Below are 24636 nucleotides of genomic sequence, written 5' to 3'. Positions count from 1 at the left end.
TCTAGTGCTATAAAAACATGGAACCTACCAAAAGAAAGATTAGAGTCCCCTCTTTCATAAGGAAAAAAAATAAGTCTATTTCTATCAGTTTCCATTTTGCAATTAGCATTAGAATATAGCAAAATGTGGTCATTATTCACATTCTTGGTGACAAAAAGAGCTTGGCTGACCTCTTATACTCTGCTGGCTTTTTTTTTTTTTTATAACTACAATTGCTTTAAGCCACTTCTTCATGTCAGAAGCTGCATCAAAGACATCTAAAAACAAAAAAAAAACTAAAACACGTGTAAACACATTTTAGGGAGTGAAAAAACGTTTTTACATGTTTTTGGGTTTGAATGAGTTAAGATGTAAAAAAAAAAAAAAACTAACACCGGATCAGAATTTTTAAATTTGAATCATAATAAATCACTGAATATTGTCGGAGGCATTCCATTTCAGAAGGTGGCGGTAATGCACCAAAAGTATTTGCCAACTGCCAAAAGAAAGTACAAGAAATGGAAGCTGAAGAAGAATAAATAAGAAGTACAAGTCATGGCTACTAATATGTGAAGATGATAACGTGTCATCCAGTGCAACAAAAAAGCAAATTGAGACTGTTGATGATGTAGCCGACATGTTGAGTAGTGGAGAGTGTTGGTGATGGAAGGATTGGGGTTCCAACAGAAAGACGGATGAGCCACCCCCCCCCCCCCCCCCAAAAAAAAAAAAAAAAACATGGCTCCCGTCCACGTTTTAACACAAAAGTGCTGAGAAGCCAGAAAGGGCAATACAGTAGAGCGAGAGAAAAACTCAACTGTGCAGTTGGAGTAAACGGCGGGCTTTTCCATTCATGAATAGTGTCAGCAATTCCGAGCCACATCCTGGAGTCTGCGGTTGACCGCAGTGACACTCAAACAGTGGCCACCCTCCAGAACCAAATGAGCAAGACTGTCCTTTAACGCAAAGACTACAAAGAGTTGCAGGTTCCGCTTGGATGCGATTAAACTGTTAACCGCCGGACAGATGTCGCTCAGGGTTGAAAATGTCTTCTTCCCCAGAAAGAAAATGCACTCGGGAAGACGTGCTTTGCACATGCATTGGAGTCATAAGTTTAACATGTCGCCTAGTGGAGGGCTTATCGATATCGTCGATACCAAGTCAGTATTGATAACGGATCGATATTGCCACTATTTGTGCACTTTCTTGAAGAAAGTAATATATATATATATTCTTAAGGTTGTAATGTTTCTGGTTGGGGGGGGCATTGATAGTAGAAGTATTTTCTATTCATCAACAAACTTTGTCCTAATTTTGTCCTTTGTTTAAATGAAAAAGGTTGAAAATTGATTGTGTTCAAGCATTTTGATGATACCTTAACTCATTTGCTCCCAAAAACGTATAAAGACGTTCTATTTTAAATGTTTTATGTGTCCTAAAGACGTATTTATATGTTGTTTCTTAAAATGTTTTGGTGACCAACCGTCCCACGTAGAGTTTGAAGCTCAATTCATGCGTCCCGCAAATTGTAGTCATGTCCCGCAAAATCAGTGTTTGCCTTGATAATAATAATAATATTAATAATAAAATTTTGTGAGCCGTAACCATGACAACAACAAGGCATAGCCACAGACTTTCTTATAGATTAGTCCGTCTGTCTGAGTCGCTCACAAAAAGTCTCCCGTTGCCTTCACAGCCACCGGACTGTTGTAAACCACAGAACCGTTGTTGGCCCACTTCTGCTCAACGCTTAGAATCAAAAGTTTTTGGAAGCTACGCCGGCATAACTAGAATGTTGACATGTTTTGATGACTCCAAAAATTTTTTTAAAAACGCGACCATCACCGGGATTGTTCGTTCGCCTCAAGTTAGACCAGAGGTGGGCAAACTCCGACGTCGTGCAGGTTTTGGCGGTTTCCCCTTTTTCATGGCATTCATCTCACCGTATCCAACGATTTGACAAAAAAATAATAATAATAAGTCACCGCTCATAACTACTCACGCTTTCTTTCCACAGATGGCGCCTTGGTACCAATTGCGACAAGTGCTGAAGTACTTCTTCTTGGTCCCCATGACTTGCTGCAAAGCGCACACATTGGGCCTGAGGTGCGGGCGAGGAAACAAGAATCAGGTACAACACTGGATCAAGACTCTAATTTAAGAGATTAGCGTAACAGAAATCCCGACATGTCATGAATATGACCATGAAGTGAACCGTAGGAAGGCAAGTGGTCATACTGTACGTTTGAGTTATGTTATAGATGAATACATTTGTTCAAAGGCTGCAATAGCTCATCTATATTTTTATGTCAAACAGTATTTGCAAAAGACAACAGTTCCAATAATAGACGCGCATTCACCATTGAATGCTGAACTCATATACAGGTCCACCCCAATAAATGATTTATTTCAGTAGATGACTACCAAAAGTGGAGCAAATATGTTATAGATTCAATGCACAGTTCACAGAGTGAAATATTTCTTGTTTGTTCCTTGAAATCAGGGGGGTCCGACACATTTATCAAATGATAGTCCAACAAAATAAGTCCGTCGCTTACCCTTGCTCCCTGGCCCGGATGCGACTGTGCGCCACAATCTTGTCGTAGGCCGACGAGTGCGCCCCGTCCGGCAGGGATGAGAGCACGAAGAGTGCAAAGGTGGCGGCGAAGAGGAGCTTCATCCTTGGATTTGCTGGCTTGCAGCACCTTCCAGACACAAAAGTCATGTGGGCTCCACTCAGAGTGGGAGTTTATATACGGCCCGCCGCACGCACTCGCCTCCTGCTCCGGGGAGGATGACAGCATCACGCACAAGTACTACCAGGAAACTCTGGGAGGCCCAATTAAAAATAAATAAATAAATATATATATATATATATATATAATTATGATTATTTTTTTTTTAAATGGGAACATGAACAGAATTTCAAAATCCTCTTTTTAATTATAAGTCATTGATAGCTGTTTTAAATTCACTTTTTTTTCCCTTCTCATTTTTTAACATACCTTCAATAAAATCAGAGCATAATTCAAACAGATTAAAACAATGTTACCGTTTCTGATGACGGTGGATTTATTCATCACAATGCAAATTCTCTGTAGCATTGTTTAAATGGCTAAAGAAGAATATTTTTAAATCGAGCCTTTTGTACTGTGAATACTTTTGTACATGCTGTTACAAGCTTAATTTGCAGTATGTTGTGTGTGCCACCTAGTGGTGAGAAGGACCGCTAGTTCATCACCCACATTAAGGTTATACCAGGTCAGCATTTCTCAACATTTATTGAGCCATGGCACATCTTGACTTGAGACGAATGTGAAATAAAATGAAAACAAAAATGCAATATATATATATATATAGTCAGAAACTTCAAACTATATTTCACAGTGCGCAGTGATAAAGGCAAGACAAGGAAACCATGTGGGAGACATCTGGGATATTGCAGCCAAACATTTCCACATCCGACTGCACCGACAGAATCCCACTTCCCACATTTAAGGTGGGCGTCTTGCCACACAACCTCCAAAAATAAACATCGGCGCTTTTGAGCACGCAGAGTTTCAGTCAGCATTACAGTAACTGTTAACTGGGATTAAAAAAAAAAAAAACACTTCTAGGCCGTGAATATAAAACAAACGAGAGTGGTTACCTGGCCGGTCTTCTTGTGCTGAGCAAAGTGTTTTGTTGCAAACCGTTCCTTCAAATATCATATAAAGTTCAAGTTAAAAGGGATTACTTATTTAATTAGTGACAGTATATACTCTATGTGTGTATGTATTGTTAGATATTAGTAACATTTAAATTCTTTATTTCCATATATTAACCATTGTTATACATTATTAACAATTTAATTCTTTATATTAACCATGTCGAAATGTTTTGTCGATGTGAGGTAGCGTTGAACTCAGTATAATTTGACCTTAAAGATGGAACATATTGTTTGGTCTAAAAAAATTCCTTCTCAGTGTTCTGTGCGAAAACACACATTTGGTCCTTGAGAACAGAATCTGTCTCGAACACACACCCCTGACCCTGACTCTGTTTTCGCCATCGCTCACGGAAAAGTACCAAGAGAGTATGTTTTGTCTACAAACGAAAGAGAGGCGGTCGGTTTTAACTATAAGAAGCCATTTTACACGCGGAAGAGACACATTCGGCACTCTGAAATTCCACCTGTTATGTGATGTTTGGAGCCTGTCACGATGTCCAGAGATCTCTGTTAGATTAAATCATTTTTGCAAAGGTGTTTTTTCTTACATTAAATCTGTCTTGATATTTTTGGAACACGCAAAGAGGACAAAATAATTTTATTCCTCTTCAGTATATACTGTATCTCAATCTGAAATACCATAAAATGCCACAAGATGGCGCCAAAGCCCTGTCTGTTAGGAAAGTAGTACATTCTTGTCAAGAAAGCTAGTTTGAATGATGCATTTTGACGGAGGTGCGAGCGTCATACTTTAAGCTTAACATAAGAAATTGTAAAAAAAAAAAAATAATAATAATAATAATACAAAATGTAGATGCGGCATTGATTACTCTTGTTTTTTCTCTATTTGCTGCAGGGCTCGATCCCCGCTCGCCAATTCTTGTATTCACAAATAGGTTAAACTTTCAAGGCCTTTGATTAACTCCTTACCTGCTTCTGGTATTTCATCTCAATCGAAACAACATGGAGGACATTAACTTGATAATCCCAACGTTTGAAGCAAGTTTCCACATAAGAGACTCGCGTGCATGCAGCAACAAAAACAGCACAGATGAACTCAGCGACGTGATAATTGGACGCAGCGCGACCATCCGCACTTCCAGCAGCCGTCGGTGTTAAGCGAGAACGAGCGCAGAAGCTTTTGGTGTCTTTTTACGTCAAAAACAAATCTTTTCATCATCTCTTCAGAGATTTGTGAGTTTGTTTTTCTCGCTTAAATATTTGAAAACGTTGAGAAACGCAATCAAGAGACATGATTGCGTGCGCTGCAACTCGCAACGCTTGTAAATAATAGCTTCCCATGCGCTAGGAAAACTACTGAGTTCAGTCACAAAGCCCAAGCATAGGACGCTCACACGTGGACGTGTCAGTGTTGCTACATAACAGCCAGCAGTTGACATCATGGGACGAGTATTGTTCCCCCCCCCCCCCCCCCCCTTCCTGGAAAGAATTTATGATTGTCTGACAACTTAAAAATGTCAGTCAAGTGGGTGTGGCCAATTTGCAGCTTCCAGGAGTAGTGAAAGGAATCCATTTAGTTGCACAATTTTCCAAGAATTATTAAGTACTGAGTAGAAAGATGCAGTATTTTTTTCCCCCCATTTTGTGAGCTCACGAACATGAAGTAAACATCTAGATCACGTGACTGAAATAATCGTACACTCAGTTTGCCAGTTCGTTCGGTCAATGATTATATAAGAGATCCGCAGATGTGCTGCAGGAAATGATCCAATTGGCTTGTGCACCTCCCAGCAACTTATAGGGAGAGGCATAGCAATACGATTCTCTGCCACTAGATGGCAGAAGGTACAATTAAGCTTTGTATTCACCGGTTGCCATTCATATTACTACGGAAGCGTGTAACTGCCAATATTCAGAAAACATTTTGGAGTGGCGACGACGTTCAAACGTGTTTGTCAATACCTTCGAACATGTTTAAATATGTTGAAACGTACTTGTGAGTACGTTTCAACGTACTTGTACGCTAAATGCTACAAACATAGCATATTTTCCCACAATGCCACGGGGGGATACCTTGTTGTATTGGGGGGGGGGGGGGGGTAATGCAGAATCTAAATCAAGCGCTGCAGCCATAATAATAAATCATAAAAGTTAGGAATAAATACAATTTTTTACTTCATTTTCAAACAGTATAACGTGGGCTAAATGCTTAAAATGTTTATTTTCACTCACGCATGTGCAAGTAATACTCAGTGGCATTAAGGAAAAATATGCTATGTTTGTAGCATTTAGCCTTACAAGTATGTTCAAACGAGTACGTATTAACTTATTTGCGAGTACATTTTAACATATATAAATAAGTTCAAAAGTAGCCAGTCAAAAATGTTTACAATATAACAAATTCATAGCCATAAATAATTTTTGGGACATTTTTGTTTGTTGGTGTGCCGCAGGGATAGCGGATGCATTCCCAGGACCCCCCCCCCCCCCCACCCCGACAACCCCCCACCCCCCGCCCTCGACAAAAAGAAAGAAAAGCTTTGGACATGACCGTCGCAGTTTGTCGACGAAGGAACAGATGTTCAAATGTGCATATACAGACATGCTTAACTCTTTGACTGCCAAAAACGTTAAATAACGTTTAGTAAACTCCTATGGAGGAGTGCCAAAGACGTTAAAAGACGTTTGTTTCAAAACAGAGGTAAAACTAACCATTTTCTATTGTTGATTACTGAAAAACGGAATAAGGTAGAAACAAACTTTATTTTCTGATGAAAGATGAGAGTCCAATCTTTCATTTGGTAGTATGTGTGTTTCCATAGTCCAAACACATAATTTTCTATGGACCTTGAAAGATCAGTCAAAATGCTTAAAATCGGCTGGCACTGGGGACAACCCGTTTCTGAAAACGTCTGGCAGTCAAAGAGTTAAGGGGCATCCAAATGTGGTAGAGAACATCAACTAAGCAAAACTTTTAGGTAAACATCCACTATCATCTAAGAAGACGTTCTCAAAAGTTTTCCTTCTATTGTTTCTTTGAAGCAGAGTTCACACTCAACAATTTGTAATCTTTTAAATGTGAGAGCCCTCACAAATGAAAGCATGATTCATGCCCGAGACCAACACAGAAAATGACATCACACATAGTATCCATTGTCATAGTACCAAGATTGACCTGTGGGGGGCAGCATGTTGCCACATTAATGTCCACACTGCTGGAAAATACAAACAGCAGTAGTAGAAGTAGACGAAGCTCGGCTAGCGATGACTTTTATGATCATTGAAATCGTCGATGAGCATACATAATGATTTACAACTGTAAATATGGAACACGTTTCACATTTGTGATTGTCAACACTGACCGTTTTCCATGCAAAAGGAGGCAAAAATCACATTTAATGCGAGATATCCAATGCTGACTTAATGCGGGAAGAAATGTTCAAGTTGTCCGATTGTCGATACGTGAGTTTGTGCCATGTTTTCAAGCAGGTGTTGAGAATTTCCTTTCCTGTATTCGTCACATCTGCTTTTGTGTACAGACCCTGTATAAGAAATAAACAATTTACTAGAACAGTTCCCCCCCCATTTGTAAACAGGATGAGTGAGAACTTTAAAGTGGTAAAGCGACGCAGATAAACTTGCGATCGTTGCCCATAAATGGAGGTAACAGAATTTTGAAATCCTGGTGAAGTTTTTTAGATAACTTCTCCATTTCACGCAGTAATTTGCTGATACATCCATTTAAACAATGGCAATATCTTTGTAAGCACCCACAAGAAAAAAAAAAAAAAAAAGTGAAAACACAGCATATTTTATTGGGCAGCATGACCCGCAAACTTTCCCGGAGTTGTGCTCACACATGGAAAAAAAAAAAAAGGAAAATAAAAGCAATAAGTTATAAAAATGTGTCACAATAATTTAGTTGCATGGCTCACTGCACTGTATAATTAATAGCAAATTCATGTTTTGAGGTTACTTGAAACTGCTTCATCTACTAAAATAATGAATAATTTACTGTACCCATAACATGAACCCTTAAGTCTGGACCAAAGCTAAAATAAATAAATAAACAGACAGCCAGAGGTAAAATCAATAAATATAACCTTACTTGACACATTAGTTTTAATCCCCATTTTGTTTCAGCACTGGCCTGATTATGAAACATTTTCATGTAATACGCTTGACACAATAGGAGCATCTTCATTTAATAAATTACTACAAAACAGAAAGAAAGAAAAAGAGACATCTATTATTTGTGGACATCGAGATGAATGTGTGCATTGTTGAGGTCATTAACTCATTCACTGCCATTTGCACTGAAGCAAGCCCCTTCGCTCCCGGCTGTTTTACTGGCTTTTGACTAATTTTTGCAAGGCCCCCAGAGTATTGTGTTCTATTGCTATAAAAACATGGAACCTACCAAAAAAAAAAAAGATTAGTCTCTTCTTTCATCAGGAAAAAAAAGTTTCCAGTGTTTTGCAGCAATTAGCATTAGAATATAGCTAAGTTTCATCATTATTCACAAATCTGTTTGAAACAGTGGGGAAAATAGCTTTTTTTTTTTGCAACATGGCCCTGGTTGATCTCGTATACTCTGCTGCCATCAGCTGGTCGTTTTTTTGTAATAGCTAGCATTGTTTTAAGCGACCTCTTCAGGTGAGAGGCTGCATCAAAGCCTTCTAAGTATGCTCTAGCATAAAAAAAATAAAAAACATTAAAAAAAAAAAACGTTTTTGGGACCATGGCAATATTTAAAATAGAACGTTTTTATACGTTTTTGGGAGCAAATGAGTTAATGTCCGGCAGTTTGCACAAAGTCTCCTTCTCTTGAACATCCTTCTCCACCTCCTGTGCGACTTCTACGATCACCCTCGGACTTTTAAGCTCATGGTTCGGTCCGCCGGCGCCTTCCGAACACTTCAAGCTCTTCTCCGAGGAGGAGTTGATTTCGGTCCGTCTGGAGTGTCTGGGCTTTGCCACGTCACCCAAGTGACTTTTGGCAGCGGTCCCGCAGCTATTGCTCGGACTGTTGCCGGCCGCGCTCGGCCTGCTGGCGCTCAAATCAAACACCTCCAGCCTCTGTTGCGCTTCCTCCGTGCACCATTTCGGGGAGTACTTGAACGAGTTCCCGGCGTAAGCGAAGGGGGAGCTGGCGACTTTCCCGGAACCCCGGCCTTGGCATTTGCCCTTCATCATTCCTAGCACCTCGTAGCGGAAGCTGGAGATGTCCTGCTTGAGCTCCTGTCAAGGACGAAGGACAAACGTTGGAATAAGAGCCAATGAAGATGGTCACTTTTGCAGGTTTTTACGCTACCTTGAAGTTTTCTTCAGTTAAGCCTTCCTCCGTCTTGGCATCTCTGATCATGGCCGCTACATACCTCTTTACTAGGTTTCTCAAAACCTCCTGAAAAGTGCACACACTCATGTTGATGTTTCAGTCCTATCGATTCTTATGAATCATTTGAGATGATGGAAACGGGCCCTTACCTGATACTCGTGGTTTAACCTGACGTTGTCTGCTGCACGCCTCTGTCATTACAGAAATAAATGTTCAATTAGAAATGTGCATTTTTATTATACTCAAAAGTGTATTTGTATCTGTTTCAGTTTTGCATCAATTGGCATTAGAATATAGCTAATTTTCATCATTATTCACAAACCTGGCCTTGGCTGATCTCTTATACTCTGCTGCCACCTGCTGGCCGTTTTTATAATAACTACCATTGCTTTAACCTCCTAAGACCCGGACTCTTGCATGGCATGCATTTTTAATTTCTCTTGGCTAATTCTGATGCCCAGGATGCTTTCTGTACTTTCTGAGAAAAATAATGAATACAGTCCCCTTTGAGTTGTGATGAGCAAAACTCTTTTATTTTGTGCCTGAACACAGCAGCTCTTTCTCCGAGCGCAAAAACAAAATTAGAAATGACAATTGTGCCCCTGTGAGCAATATGTATCATCTGCAGTGCTGCTAACAATTGTATAAAAACCTATTCAAAAGTACAGAGTAAACATTCTGCATTTTGCATTCTTACTGTCCTAAACTGTTCGTTTCAACTTCTCAACATGTCAAATGTGTTATGAAACATGTCACATTTGACATACACTCCCAAACTACTATTTCAAGCTATTTTTTATAGCGCTGCACTCCAGAGTGATGCCTCAAAGTGTGCGATTTAGTTTTGTCACAATCCCAACAATATCCTTCATATTCATCAGGGATATGTTTACAGATGAATGATGTCTAATCCAAGCTATTTTGGAGTCATTCGGGTCCACTGGCGGCCATTTTCAATTCTGAGGTCATAGCTAATGTGTCAATGTGACAGATGACAGATGCGAGAAACTGCCATCAAAACAACTTACCCCCAAACTTTCAAAGGTTTGAAGTCTTTTCAAGCTGGGCCTCCGAAGCACACGTGCTTGAATCCATCCTGTCAGATAATAAAATGACTTGGGACTTGGTATTATGTTGAACGGAGACGGCAAAGTTCCTCCCTCTTCAAAGTAGCTCATCCATAATTTAGTTCTGGCAAATTTCCACTCTATATCTGCATGGTCCTTAAAAGAAAATACGAGCCGTTCGTCAGAGGCGTTGGTAAAAGAACACAAGACAAATGGGAGTGGTTAAACAACGCAAATGGCTACTGACGGCAATGTGCTGGTACGAGTTGTTCATCATGGCAATTAGCATGTTCAGCAGCACCACCAGGGAGATGATGTTGTACGTGCCGAACATGGTGGTGCCCACAAACTCGGTAAATTCGTGGTCCGGCTTCACTCGTGTCACATAGAGGGAAATGAGGCCAAACACCGACCAGAATAACGACTGCAGCGTCTCGAACAACCTGGAAAAACAAGCGCAACATACATCAGCTTGATGGCGCCGGTAAACAAAGCTCTTCGTCATCCGCCGCGGTTTACTTTGGCAACTGAAGTAAATATTCTGTTTCAATTTAATTAGAACTGTTTTGATTTAGTTATAACTATTGAAAGAGGAATAAATTAGTATGTCCTATTTAGAATTGGACAAAATTGCTTTGATTTACTCAGTATAGTTTTGTGTGAGAATTCAAATGATGTGAGGTCGTTGATTCTTTCTCCTCTCCTACAGAACATATGAGATGGGGGAAGGCGAATGTGTTAATTAGATCCCTTTGTGTTTTACAACCAGCCAGCAGGTCGCCTCTGAAAAACAACGTCAACTCGTATCTGATCTCTGTGTAACATCTTGTGACTAGAGGGGGAAAAAGAGAAGGGGAAGCATTTGGTGACTTGTATTGAGGTATCATGTGACTGTCTGGGAGGAACTTCTAGGACGGACGGATATTAGTGACGAGCGGAGGAAGAAACGACACAGATGGGGAAGAACAATGGCGGCGTTTGGCCGCTCTCTGTCTGTCTCAAAGGCTTTTGAAAAAAAAACCTTGAGGAAATATCTCTTTTCACAGAACTCATTGTATGTTTTGTTCATCAACGACATCAACACGCAAATAGTAAGAATCCTTCAGCCTTCACAACCTACGTGGAGAAGGCGTTGTTTTGCTGCATGCAGCGGATTCCCTTGCAGTTGTCGCCCACGTCGGTCCCGTAGTAATAGTAGAGCTGGCTGAGGCCGTTGGCGAAGGCCAACAGCACCAGGCAGTAGATGAAGAGGAACTTGAGGATGTCCAGGAGCATGCGGCCCAGCGAGATCTGCAGCGGGCCCAGGTGCGAATTGGCGGTGAAAAGGCAAATCAGGCGCAGGGAGCTGAAGATGTTGGCGATGGCGAACAAAGCCTCGGCTATCAGAGTCGGGTGCCACATGTCCCAGTTGCATCGGGGTTTGGGCCCGCTGTACTGCAAAAGAAATGCAAAGGTCAAAGAAGCGGCAGGCTGTAAAACTCTACCAGGCTACGTCTGATCATTATCCCGCAAATGTCTTTGTGGTTTACGTGGCGTCTGTCACGACCCGTAAAAATAGAAATTGTCAAGCAATAACGACACGTACGTCGTTTGTTAGCTTGAACTTGGTAACTCATCATCACAATTTAATATTTTTTTTTTACACGGACTGTAGCTTTACCTGGCAAACCTACGAAAGAGGATAAGGCCCACTGAAAAAAGGGGGGAAAAAAGGTTGTTCTCACGTTCTCAGAATTTTCACTTTAAAGTCAGAATTCTGATTTAAAAAATGAGAATTCACACTTTAATCTCAGAATTATCACTTTAAAGTCAGAATTCTGACTTAAAGTCAGAATTCTGACTTTAATCTCAGAAGTGAGAATTCTGAGAATAAAGTGAGAATACTGCCAAACGTCTTTTTTCTCTCTTCACTGGCCCTAATCCTCTTCGGTACAAACCAGACTAAACAGGTGCCACCACCTTGACACAAATTACTACTTTCCTATTAGACAGGGTTTGGGCAGCCTCTTTTTTTTTTTCTTTTTTTTTTTTTACATTTTATGGCATTACAGAAAGAAAATGCACAAAAAGATGCAAACTGTTGAGTTTTTCAGCCAAAAACTAGAACCAATAGGTTCGTCCAAAAAAACACGAACCGCAAATATGCGCACGGTTGATTGTATTGCCTAATACTTTTGATTTCTGCTGAGATGATTGGTTATGAGTGTGTCTTCCTAAATTCCTTCCCATTCACGATATTAATATAAAAACCCAAACTTTCAAAGCGCCACTCTAATCACTCACACGCGACCATGCATCAGAGTTCTCCATTTATACGCAGCGTACCTTTGCATATGCAACAATCTTCAGGGAAATGGTTGCGAGATATAACGCATTCATGATGAAGTCCATTATATTCCACCAGTCATCCAAGTAGTCTTGGAAACCGCTATCCCACATCTGCTTGATCTCTGTCCAGATGAAACCTTGAAGACACAAACAAATGGCGGCATTAGGATTGTGCCACCACCAGGAAGGCCAATTGAAAACGCAAAAACACTCTTTTTACCGATTACCCAGGGTAGGATCATCCATTCCACCACGGTGGGCGCCGGGCCCTGAATGTCTCGCTGCGGGGCTTCAATGTGCTGCGATGCCAAGAAGAGCAGGAACAGGAACGTCAAATAGGAAGCGGCGTGACAGATAAACTTGATGAAGGGCTTGCGGATGAATAAGCCGTAACGGCTTTTGGGCGAGACCAAGTAAAAGATGGATAACACCGGGAAGAGGAGTCCGATCAGGATGCACGTGATGAGTTTCACGGCCCAGTGGCGCCGTCGCCAGCCTGGGATCTCATCGTACCACCGGGAGGCCAGCAGCTGCTGACAGTTGGGCTGGGCCACAAACTAGCAATGACACAAAGAAATGGATCATAAGAACTAGGGGTGTCATGTGATTAACATTTTTAATTGAAATCAAGCGCATGGCTTCAATAGTTAACTCACGATTAATTGCAAATTTTATATCTGTTTTAAATTATATAACTTTTTTTTTTTAAGTTGGGAAAAAAATTAACTAATAGAATTATGGCTGCAATTTTTTGACATTGATACAGTAATTTCATAATGCATAAAATTGAGTTCAAATTAAAAAGATGTCCTGTGCTGTAAAAAATGAGTGTGATATTGATTTGTGTTGAGGTCATTTTTCTGCCACCAGATGGCATAATTGCATTTGTAAGACGTTGATGACGGCGCAGTGCATTTTTTTTTTCATATTAAGAGCGATCTAATCTTTAACATGAATTCACTTCTGAAATCCTGCACATTTTTAAAATTGTCAAATACAACTTGACCCCCCCGGTCTCCACAAATATGTGTATTATTATTAAATTGATTACTGCTAGATTTTGACTGCTGCGTTGTGACCGGAATTCCCCCAGTACAGACTTTCCAAATAAAGGGCGCTCATTAATCGAGCGTTTAAAAAAAAAAAATGGTGGCATTAAAGGAACTTTAATTCAAAATGAACACACTAATTTTGATACTCACAATACCCACCTTAAACTAAGAAAACTGATGAAATAATTGAAAGTAGAAAATAATTTTCTTGACAAGAATAGTTGTACTTAATTACTCTTTATTATACTTCCTTTTGTGTGTTTCCCCCGCTCATCCCCGTAGATTCGAAACGGTCCCAAAATAATTTACGATCCCTATTTTCTACCAAGTTGCTGAATCTGCTTCTTATCCTCCGCTCAAAACATCTGCAAGATGTCTTTTTTTTCTGCTGATGAGAGTTCATTTCAGCTTAACTTCGTTATATCCAAATGGAATCACTCCATAATGGGGTGGGTGATGATGAGGTCATCTTTCCACACAGAAAGCCTTTACTTCTTCCCATCTTTGCCTCGGGAGTGGCCAAATTGCAAATTGCGGCTGCGGGCAAGCGTGGCCCCGCGCATGGCATCAAACCGAGGATTCATTTGCGTTGCTGTATGATTTGAAATCGGACCTAAAGTATTGTTTGCGCAAACCCTGTGAACAGGAAGTGATTTTGTGGACAACTGCTAAGTGCTTGTAATGGTCTGCAGCTCGTCTGTAACCACCTCGGAATCGGAAAAAAACACAATAGCAACCTGTCAAAAGTTTGTGGTTACGTCGTTTTGCGTCCAAATGCTGCAAACATGCAATAAAATGAGCAACATTGGGAGCAATATTTATTTAGCTCACATGCTACTAGTTGTAGCTTTTATGACAAGTCCAATCCAAACGCAATATTCAAACTTTCAGCAAGTGCTCACTTGTTCTGAATCATAAATCGTTATCCCCCAAGACAATTGAGGCAATTGCATGCTTCCAACTTTCCATCTATTTCAACTTTCTGAAGGTGAAATAGTCCTGGCATCTCATACTTGAATGAATGATCGCATTAATTAAACAAAAATAGATCCACTCTTGGTGCAGTGCAAATGCGTGCAAAACTCCTTAAGGGCAGGCCCAATAATAAGTCGCACACCGTCCGAATCCAAAACGTTCTCCTAATGATGAAAGTATTTCAAGTTTCAGGGAAATCGCCATCACGTCGTCATTATCACCCTCAAATCCCATTGCCACGGGACCGAGGAGGCAACGGTCGCTAATGCATTACATAAAGAAAGCAGCCTTGCAATTACGGGCTGGCCAGAATTCCCTCAGGACCCGTCCCACCATTTAGACCCATTTGTGGCTGATCTTGACGCGGTTCTTGTCACGAGGCCACTTATTTTTACGGTCGAGTCCTTGTATATCGAATGGCGGCCTCATGTCTCATTTCCTGTTTTTTTTTTTTTTTTTGTCAGGAGCAATAAAAACCTTATCCAGCCAATTATTTCAGTCAAAGATTCATCTTTCGGATCATAAATGTATTCACAGGATGTTGAATGTGTTTCGAGTGTCTGGCCCAGATTGTGCCTGCACAAATGGGGACAACATACTTACATGCGTCGGCTATAAATCGTAATGACTTCTAAGGAATGTTTACTTTTAACCCTGGAGAACCCACGGGGTCAAATTTGGCCCCTATAAATTCTGCTACTCAAATAACAAAGACCTTTTTTTTTTTCCCAGCAGTGATTTTGTCCGTGTTCTTGTTTCCATTGACCAAAGTTTGTTTGTGCGTTCAAAATCCAGTTCTAAAATGCAACAAATAAAACAAAAAATATATATTGTTCAATGTAGCTGTTTATTTGATTGATTATTTTCTTCAATTTTAAATAGTTTACTGACAGTTTTTGTCATTCCGATTTTTCGAAATGATACCCCTAAATCCCAAAAGGGTCAAATTTCGCCCTAATCCTAAATTAGGGAATAAAGGGTTAAAATTGAAAAAAACATATATTTTGGTGTTCAGTGAATTTATAGCAGTCATTTAATGCGGAGGTCCCCAACCCTGGTCCTCAGGGACCGGTATCCAGCCTGTTTTCCATGTCTCCCACAGCCAACACAGGTGGAGATCGTTATCAGCCTTCTCCAGAGATTGCTGATTAGCTGATGATATGAATCACCTGTGTCGGCTGTGGGAGGCATGGAAAACAGGCTGGATACCGGTCCCTGAGGACCAGGGTTGGGGACCTCTGATTTCATGTATAATTCATAATTTTCCAAAGACGAAAAGGGTTCTTGGGTTCTCAATCATCTTATCAAAACGTCATGTTCATTACCCTCAATTGTTGCTGTTTCGGACAGCAAAAATAATCGGAAAGGCTTCATGACTTGTCATGTACCACACCCCATAAAAATTAAAAAAAAAAAAGAAGGCGGCAAATTTGCCAATGGCCAACTGCAGTTGTGGATTACTGTTTCAGTTCTGGAAAGTCGACCACAACTTGTTCCGGTGAAACAAAAAATCGGACTGACCTCTTTCTGGCAGTATTTGATGGCCAACTTGACCCGCGCCAATTCGTTGCCATTCTCGTCCAGCAGCGGCTTGATGTCATCGCGGTAGTTGAGGATGATCTCCAGTTCTTTGGAGCTCCTGGTCTGGTCCAGGAGGTCCTTGGCAAACTGCTTGCACGTGTGCGACAGCTCCTCGTACTCCGACTTGAACTCGTTCTCCACCCGGCTGAGCTCCTTCAGCTCCCAGCTGAGTTGGAAGGCGGTGAGGAAGGGGTCCTCGCTGGACAGGGCGATGAGCGAGGGGCTGGCCAGCGCCTTGTAGATGTTGAGGTGCGAGTGCGAGTGGCGCAGGCCGTCCACGTCCAAGCTGGACACGCACTCCAGGCAGTCGCACAGCACGGCGTGCGGCTGCGGGATGGAGACGCCTCGCTGCACCAGCAGTTTGATGATCTCGTAGTTGTTGGTGTGGGCCGCCAGGATGATCGGCGTGATGTCCGGCGTGAAGTCCGAGAACTGTTTGTCCAGCAGGATGGGGGGGAGCTTGACGGGAAAAGACAAGTACTTCGGTTACCGGCAGATGGGAAGTCGGCGGTACGGGACTCGTCGAGCCGTCAGTCTATCACTTGGTCTTTTTTCCCGTCTGTCAGTTGGTGTCCCGGTTGGTCTGTCAGTCTGTCACCTTCTGTCAGTCTTTCTGTTGATCTGTCGGTTGGACTGCCAGTCCGTCTATCCATCCGTCGGTTTTTGTCTGTGTGTGTTCGGTTTGTTCGTCAGATGATCTGTTGGTTGGTCCCATTGACCTGGGAGACGTCGGCCTTCCCCGCATTTTTTTGTCATAAATATCCGACACGATTAATCGTTAAGGTCAGTGGTCCTCAACCCTGGTCCTCGAGGACCGGTATCCAGCCTGTTTTCCATGCCTCCCACACCCAACACAGGTGATTCTTATCATCAGCTAATCAGCAATCGCTGGAGAAGGCTGATAACGATCTCCACCTGTGTTGGCTGTGGGAGACACGGAAAACAGGCTGGATACCGGTCCCTGAGGACCAGGGTTGAGGACCACTGGTTAAGATGGTTGGTCCTGACCTATTTGAGACCCACTGAGTCAAAGTTCAATTTGTGTACCCAGCCTAAGCTTTTTAAGTTGTGGGGTTGCTTCGTTGAAATTCTCAGAAATGTTGTCATATGTGTTTAAAGTAGCGCTAAGGAGCTTTTCAACCTTAAGAAAATGTTTTCATAACTCTTTTGATGAAACATCGACCTAAAACTAGTTGCATGGTACCTTTGCCATGGCCTGAGGGGGTCCGTATCATTTTAACTGGCACTAAGCAACTTTGCGGAGGATGGTAGGAACACTGCCACATAAAAAAAAAAACTACAAATGTGCTGATTGCTTTATGGCAAACATTACTTCACTCTTTCCTCGTGCGTCACAAAGACGGAAGTCAATTTGAATGTTGGTGCATGGTTACTTCTTTCATGGCAGAAGCTGGAAAACAACAGAAGTGTTTTGTTTAAGGAGACAAATTTTTTTAAAAAAAGAAGGGAAGTTACCCGGATAAAAGGACAGTCAAGGATCAACATTGGTCCGGCTTTCACTCGCTGGTCGAGCTCAAAAAACGGCGCAATGCGCTTGTCCTCATGGGAAATGTAGTCTTCTTTCAGGCATAACATTACCGCTTTTGTCCGCCGCCATAATCGACGGACAATGAAAGTTCCTTAGTGTTGCTCTAAGCATCGTAGTTTGTTATTTATTTACGTTTTAACATAGGGCAGTATTGTAAACTATAATAAAATACAATGTAAATATAAATCATCTGGTTGTATAAAGCTCTGATTCCATCTCGGGTTGGCCGGTTACCATGCAGTTACTTAAATGTTACTTTCTCTTCCATCTTCCTGGCACGGTTATTTTAGTTTTGGAATTGTTCATTTTAGTTCATTTTTATTTTGTTTTTGAGTTTTGTTTTTTAAATTTAGTTAGTTTTAATTCGTTTTCATGGAAATTCTTTTTTTAATTTTTTAATTAGTTTTAGTTTTTTTTTTTTATGCTCGGGTTTTGTTTAGTTTTTGTTAGTTTCAGTGTTAGTTTTCTTTATTTTTTGTCTTTTTTTTTTTAAGTGTAGTACTTTTGTGCCAAATTTAATAAACACGATGATAAAATGAAAAATCGCATTTCTTACCTAGCGTCGCATTTCGGCTGAATTAAATGAAAAAATTGTCGGCTAGGAACGACGTCATCTGAATGTGCTTTTCTATTGGCTGCTGCTAGATGACGTCAACTCCGAGTAACAAACTTCCAAAGGTCCTCATTGCGGTTAATTCCGGGGCCCTCCCATTTTTTTACCTGCTTCTCCCCACTGGGCTTCTTGTGGTTGAGCAGCAGCTCCACAGCGCCCACAACCTCCTTGCGGATGGCGTGCAGCAGGGCGTCGCCCACGTGCACGTTGTAGCTGAGCAGAAGCTCCACGATCTCCAGGTTCTCGTTCTCGATGGCGATGAGCAGCGCCGTGCGCCCCAGCGAGTCCACGCAGTCGATGTTGATGCGGAAGTAGATCTCGGCCTCCTCCAGGGCTTCCTTCACGGTGGCGTAGTCGCCTTTGCCCACCGCCCCCAGGTAGGCCCTCTCCAGGGCCGACAGCTCCGACTCGGCCCGCACGATGCGAAGGGGGATGCGGTCGCAGTACGAGGAGCTGTCCGTCTTCTTGTAGTACAGTTGGGACATTGTTCACGCGGATGCTGAAAGAGGAATAAAATATTTGTCCTCTTTGCGTGTTCCAAAACTTGAAGACAGATTTAATGTAAGAAAAAACACCTTTGCAAAAATGATTTTAATCTAACAGAGATCTCTGGACATCGTGACAGTCTCCAATTCATCACTTAACAGGTGGAATTCAGAGCGCCGAATGTGCCTCTTCCGCGTGTAAAATGGCTTCTTATAGTTAAAACCGACCGCCTCTCTTTCATTTGTAGACAAAACATACTCTCTGGGTACTTTTTCATGAGCGATGGCGAAAAACAGAGTCAGGGGTGCGTGTTCGAAACAGATTCTGTTCTCAAGGACCAAATGTGTTTTCCCACAGAGAAGGAACTTCTAGACCAAATAATATGTCCCAGCTTAAGGTCAAATTATACTGAGTTCAACACTACTTGCTATCCACGTCCACAAAACATTTCGACAAGGTTAATATAAAGAATTTAAATGTTAACAATGTATAACAATGGTTAATATATGAAATGAAGTATTAAAAATGTTAATAATATCTAACAATGCCCCCCGCCTCCTCTGATCACAGACAGAATTGGCTTCATTCTCGATGGGTCGAGTCGGTGTTAAACTGAGTTGAATCATTTTTGATTTTCGAGCCGCACACTGATTTATGAGTTTACAGTAAACCTTCCTACATCTAAAAATTTTTTTTCTACAGTTATTCACACAGTCACTGCCATAGACGGCTATAGACGTCAAAGATTCATTTCGTCTGGGCCGGCAGTGAATGAGTTAAAGGTGAGGTCTTTAGTTTTCACTCAAGTGAAAGTGTGGTGGTGATTTTGTCATCATCCACCAGTACCCTAGCCTGTACTTTGCCATTTTGGTGTGTTTTGCCATGAGAGGGACGTTTGTGGGCGGAAAGTCTACGTTTACCCCTCCAGCCAATCACAGAGCAGGGGGCGTGTCGCTGAAGGCAGGCGCAATGTTGACGAGAAGAGGGTTGAGCCATGGGAGGAGTTCGTTTACAAACACAAACGGACAAAACTAAAGACCCCACCTTGAACTCGATTTTGGTCAAACTGTTGTTCAGACTAGGTGTAATTACACTGTTGACTACTAGATGGCGGCACACTAGTTTGAAACTGTAAATTTGTTGGAAGAAGGAAAACAGGAAGTATTTCACACTGACCTGAATATATAAATATATATATATTTATTTATTTTTAACATTTTGTCGACTCTTTTTTTTTATTTATTTTTATTTTATTCAATATTGCGAAACATACAATAGCCATTCTTAAATATGACAAACCGATGACTGAAACAATTGTTGACTATACATAACAAAAGAAACAAAACAAAACAACATGCCAGGGGGGATAAGTTTACAAAAAAAATACTGAAATGTCTTGATAGCCTTTTGGTTACGATAAAACTTAATGGATTCGATGTACTGCCTGATTTCACAATGGAAAGCAACAAAAAAAGTTTTCCTATGTAAGAATTTACACTTATGGATGTAAAATTTAGCCAGAAGGATGATAAGATTAATAATATAAATCTCCTTGGGCTTTAACTTATTTATTTTAAAGTCATAGAGACCAAACAGTACATCTTTCCAAAACAGTTCAAAATCTCCATCAATCGTTTCAGCAATAAATTTACAGATGACTGACCTGAATATATGACTGTATTGAGCCGATAGCCCACACACGCCCGTGCAAGCCGTTGAAGTCACAGGGCGGCCATCTTGCTCCTCCCACCTCGCGAGCAGACTGCTGCGTAAACGATACGGTATACGTACAGATGAGACATATACAGCTCGTGGGCAGTTAGTATAAGGCCGAGGGCGGGGTGGGGGCTTTGTGACCGGGTGGTTACTATTTTTTTTAACAATTAAAAACTTCTTCTTCTTCTTCTTTTTTTTTTTTAAATAACAAGTGGAGGGTATGTTCTGCTTTGCTTCTTTTATTGCTTAATTCCTTAGACCCCAATATTAGATTTGGCAGAGACATCTTTCGTTGAATTACAGTTCTTCTTCTTTAATAAAAAAATAAATAAAATAGAAGTTTCCGCCTGTAAACATCATTAAGCATATCATTTATACATGTATTGAAGGCAAGTTGTAAAATGTCTGAAGTCCTCTTGTTTGTTTAACAAATTTAAAACACCATAAATCATGCTGTTTCTACTAAATACTGTCTCAAATATTCTCCAATTTCGATACTGTAAATGCATCGGATCGTATGCCGAGAAACGTTTCGTGGGAGGAGCAATATGGCGGCCTCGCGACTTCAAAAGTCCTGGCCGATCGGCTCTCCAGTCATATATTCAGATCGGTGGTATTTCAGCACAGCCTCATTTTTGTTCACAATTATTGAACGCCATCTTCTGTAATCCTACTTTTTCCAGACACGTTTGAGATGCTTGGCGTCAATGCATGATGAAAAGGTTGAAATGTTCAGGGGACCCCTGACGTAGCATACTGTTTATGTTTGGAGTATCCCAAGAATGGGGACAACTTAACTTTATTTATAGAGCACTTTAAAAACAACCATAGAGGCACAAAGTGTTGTACATACAGTAAAAGTCAGACATAATATAAAAAAGACATGCAAACTTGACCCAAGCAGGCCAGAGCCTCTAATACTATTTCTTCTTATTATTATTATTCTTTTATGTTACCGGTATATAGCAACTGTATAGTAGGCGGAATAAATGACATTTCTGTCTTCTCTATTTGTCATTTTTTTGTATATTTGTACGATTAACCAGGCTTTTACTTGTCTGAGCAGGTTTTAATTTATACAAACCTATTATAAGAGCATTTAACTCAATGTTATAAATTGAGATATAAACGAATGAAATTACACTATAGTATGGTTTTGTTTGTTTTTTCAATTAAGATACTTGCACCCCTATTGAATAGAAATATAGAAATTGGCTTTACCTTTTCCACGGTGCAAAGTAGCCACTCGGTAAACAACCAGAAAATGTCAAAGAGAATTGAGAGGGGAGGAAAAAAAATCGCCGGCTTGTTATCCTCGTCTCCTGAGTAAGAAGTCCGCCAGTGCACAGGACACACTAACTCAATGACATGTCAAGCAGTCAGCCTCGCCTCTCCCGCCTCTACGGGCACATCCTGCCTGTCAGGCCGCCGCCTCCCTCTTCATCTCAACGCTTTCAAGCGCTCGCTTTGTTTTCGTTCCTTTCCTTTTCCCTCTGCAGATTTGCACTTTTCAATCGAAAATGTAAAAGTCGTTCTCCTCGCGGCAGCTATTAGCACCCGCAAGCAGACATTCGCAGGACACGTTGGCGTTTTAGCGGGTGTTAAATTAGGAAGAGGTCTTTCTCTCCGTGCAGTTTGAGGAGATTCAATATAAGAGCGGAATTGACCTTTCTGTTAGATGCCAGGGTTGAAAAGTCACATGAAAGTCGAAAGGTAAGCAGAGCTGCATTGAATTTTGTTAGCTGCACAGATGTTAGCTTTCACTTAATGGCTTTGTGTAGTCGTTGACGCGATGTGTTGTTTGTGTGCCGGATGCACAGATCGGCTCAGTAATTGATTAATTGTATTGCTTGAAGTGCTGCCTCCACAAGTGAAAATTAATTAGTCCTTGCAGGTATTTTTTTTTTTTTAACTGCTTGCCTAGTCACAACACCCTTGCTCTTCCACCTGCTCTTCATGGTTACAAAAGCCGGACTTACTGTTACTCACAAACAAAAGCCATAAATATATTTAAGTAGTCTCTTTATAAGAACTGTACAGTGTCTGTCCACTAGAGGGCAGACAACGCCTCCTTTTGTTAGACATTCAAGTTGTCTACATGACTTATGATAGCTGCTCTATTTGGGAGCTGGGCACTTTTTTCTTTTCTTTTTTTTGCCCTGTAGGGATGGAGGGGGAAAAAAAAACATTCCCCAGGGGATCAACCTTTTTTTTTGGGGTGTCGAGAAATCTGGGCCAAGAAAATGGTTAATGGTACAAATGTTAGCAAGTCCTCCGGTCCACTTCTTGGCATGTTGTTTACTGCTTTTAACTTTTCTCACGCAGGAGTTTTATGTGTGCAATAAATGAGGTTTAGCGCCGCAGGCTCGAGGGCACCTAGAGCAGCGACTGAAGACGTTTGCAGCAACATCATTTAATATTAATCGCATCGTTTACTGAGGAAGTGTTTTTCTTCACCGAAATCCAGCCCCGCCCAATCCACCGACTCGAAGAAGTCCAATGAACTCAACTTTGTATTTCAAGCGCACTCGCTGTCCCACAATGCGGCTGTCCACGCGCGCCCGCCAGGTTTGGACCCTCGCCACTCAAGAAGAACCCGGATGACGCAACGCTCAGAAATTCAAACATCGTTAGGTGAACATGAGCTAATGAGCGCTGCCAGGCCTCCTCGCCGTTCGATTGGCACGTTGACGCAAGCGTGCATCATCACATACCGTCCAGTTGATGGTGGCAGTTGCGGTTCCGCTCAAGTTTCACGGCCTGCGCGGCACTCAACACGATGAGGAGGAATCTTGCGCAGTTTGGCTCCTCCTACTTCTTCAATGAAAGCTACATCTCGTCATTCTCGTCTCAACCAGCGGGAATCCTCTCCGTTTTGACTTCCTGGCAGGCTGCTACTTAGTTCAGTATACTTAAAGTGTTCATTTTATCCGCCATTTTAAAATTTAGTCTCAGTTTTAGTCCAATTTCAGTCACGCTTATTTTGTTAGTCAACCTGATTCCGTTTTTATTTAGTCGACTATACACTCTACAAACATTTGGGTCAAAAGTCACCCAATTATGGATTTAAAAAAATGGACCGATCCACTTTAAGGGTCAATTTGAACCCAATTTTTGGACCCAAGTAAAGGATCTGACCAATGTTTGTGTTGTTTTACACTAAAAGACTCATTTCTTGACTTAAAGTTGGGTCAAATTGACCCCATTAGGATTGGTCCATTTTTGACCCATAGTTGGGTTGTTTTTAACCCAACTGTTTTTAGAGTGCAAATCTAGCATTTTAGTCCAAGAAAACATCATTTTATTCATCTAGTTTTGTCAATGGTTTAGTTTAGTTTTAATCAATCATTTTACCCCTTTATATTTTTTGGTCAAATTTTTTTTGTAAAACTATTTCACATAAAATTTCACACACAATTACAGTGGCTACTATACATGCTATGAGCGAGTAAATTAGTTAGTGGTTGGATTAACATTATTGTTAGAACCTTATAGTTGTGGATTAATGTTTTTTTAATTATCTTTTCATTGTGAATCGTTGCTAGCTGCAGATTTGAAAGTGTTTGTGTGTGTGTGTGGGGGGGGGGGGTCACATGACAGTGTCACAGACGACAGATTAGCAGAGACAAGATTTTTTTTTATTATTATTAAATCATATAATATTCATCTCATTTTTGTTCACAAACTAAAATGTCCACAGATTTTAGTCCAGCTTTTATTAGGTGAAGCACATTTTTGTCTCGTCTTTATTAGTCGACGAAAATACATGCGAATTTAGTTCCAGTTATTGTTTATTAATGTGGGTTTTTTGTCTAGTCTGGTCTAGTTTGAGTCCGGTGACAAATCTGTGTTGACGAAATTATTTTTGTTTAGTTCTTGTTGATAAAATTAACACTACTTCCTAATTTGGGCATGCTGAGAACCAGGGAAGTGAGTGCAGTGTGAAAAGGACTATAGTCTTCCGTTTGCCACCCTTTATAAGCCTTGTGAAAAAATAAAAAATAAAGTAATATTGTGAGTTTATTTCCTTTATGTTGCCCCTTTCATACAAACTAAATGTGGCAAGGAAAATATTCAAACCCCCTGCAAAGTATAAACACATTAATAAACAAAGCGTTGGCGGTGCGCGCGCGTGTGTGTGTGTGTGTGTGTGTTGGCTGTCTAATGAGATGTTGCCACCTCCCGGCAGCAAATGCAAAATATGGTGAGCCATCCCAAAAAGCCAGAGCCAGGAGGCTATTTCGTGTTTAGAGAACAACTCCGAGTGTGTCGTCGTGTAAAA

General features: G+C 41.0%; 2 protein-coding genes across 2 annotated transcripts in view; one reads left to right on the top strand and one right to left on the bottom strand.

Annotated features, from left to right (window-relative positions):
- frem2b (FRAS1 related extracellular matrix 2b) overlaps positions 1-24636 on the top strand; it is a 152844-nt gene that overhangs the window by 31216 nt on the left and 96992 nt on the right. Inside the window, exon 3 of the mRNA XM_077565663.1 lies at positions 1997-2110. Within this exon, the coding sequence (XP_077421789.1) occupies positions 1997-2110 (114 nt within the window). The remainder of the gene's footprint in view (positions 1-1996; positions 2111-24636) is intronic.
- Positions 2534-18658, bottom strand: trpc4b (transient receptor potential cation channel, subfamily C, member 4b). Its single transcript, XM_077566182.1, has 11 exons — positions 18260-18658; positions 15931-16449; positions 12603-12939; positions 12380-12519; positions 11175-11488; positions 10302-10497; positions 10016-10210; positions 9137-9178; positions 8964-9053; positions 8463-8890; positions 2534-2684 (listed from the first exon to the last, which is right to left on the bottom strand). The coding sequence occupies exons 1-11, from the start codon at positions 18635-18637 to the stop codon at positions 2534-2536; spliced, it is 2790 nt and encodes a 929-aa protein (XP_077422308.1). The 5' UTR covers positions 18638-18658.

This window comes from Vanacampus margaritifer, chromosome 5 (assembly GCF_051991255.1).
Source record: "Vanacampus margaritifer isolate UIUO_Vmar chromosome 5, RoL_Vmar_1.0, whole genome shotgun sequence".
NCBI classification, from domain to species: Eukaryota; Metazoa; Chordata; class Actinopteri; order Syngnathiformes; family Syngnathidae; genus Vanacampus; species Vanacampus margaritifer.
Note: the sequence above shows the minus strand (reverse complement) of the source record. Positions and strands in the feature narration are given on the sequence as shown.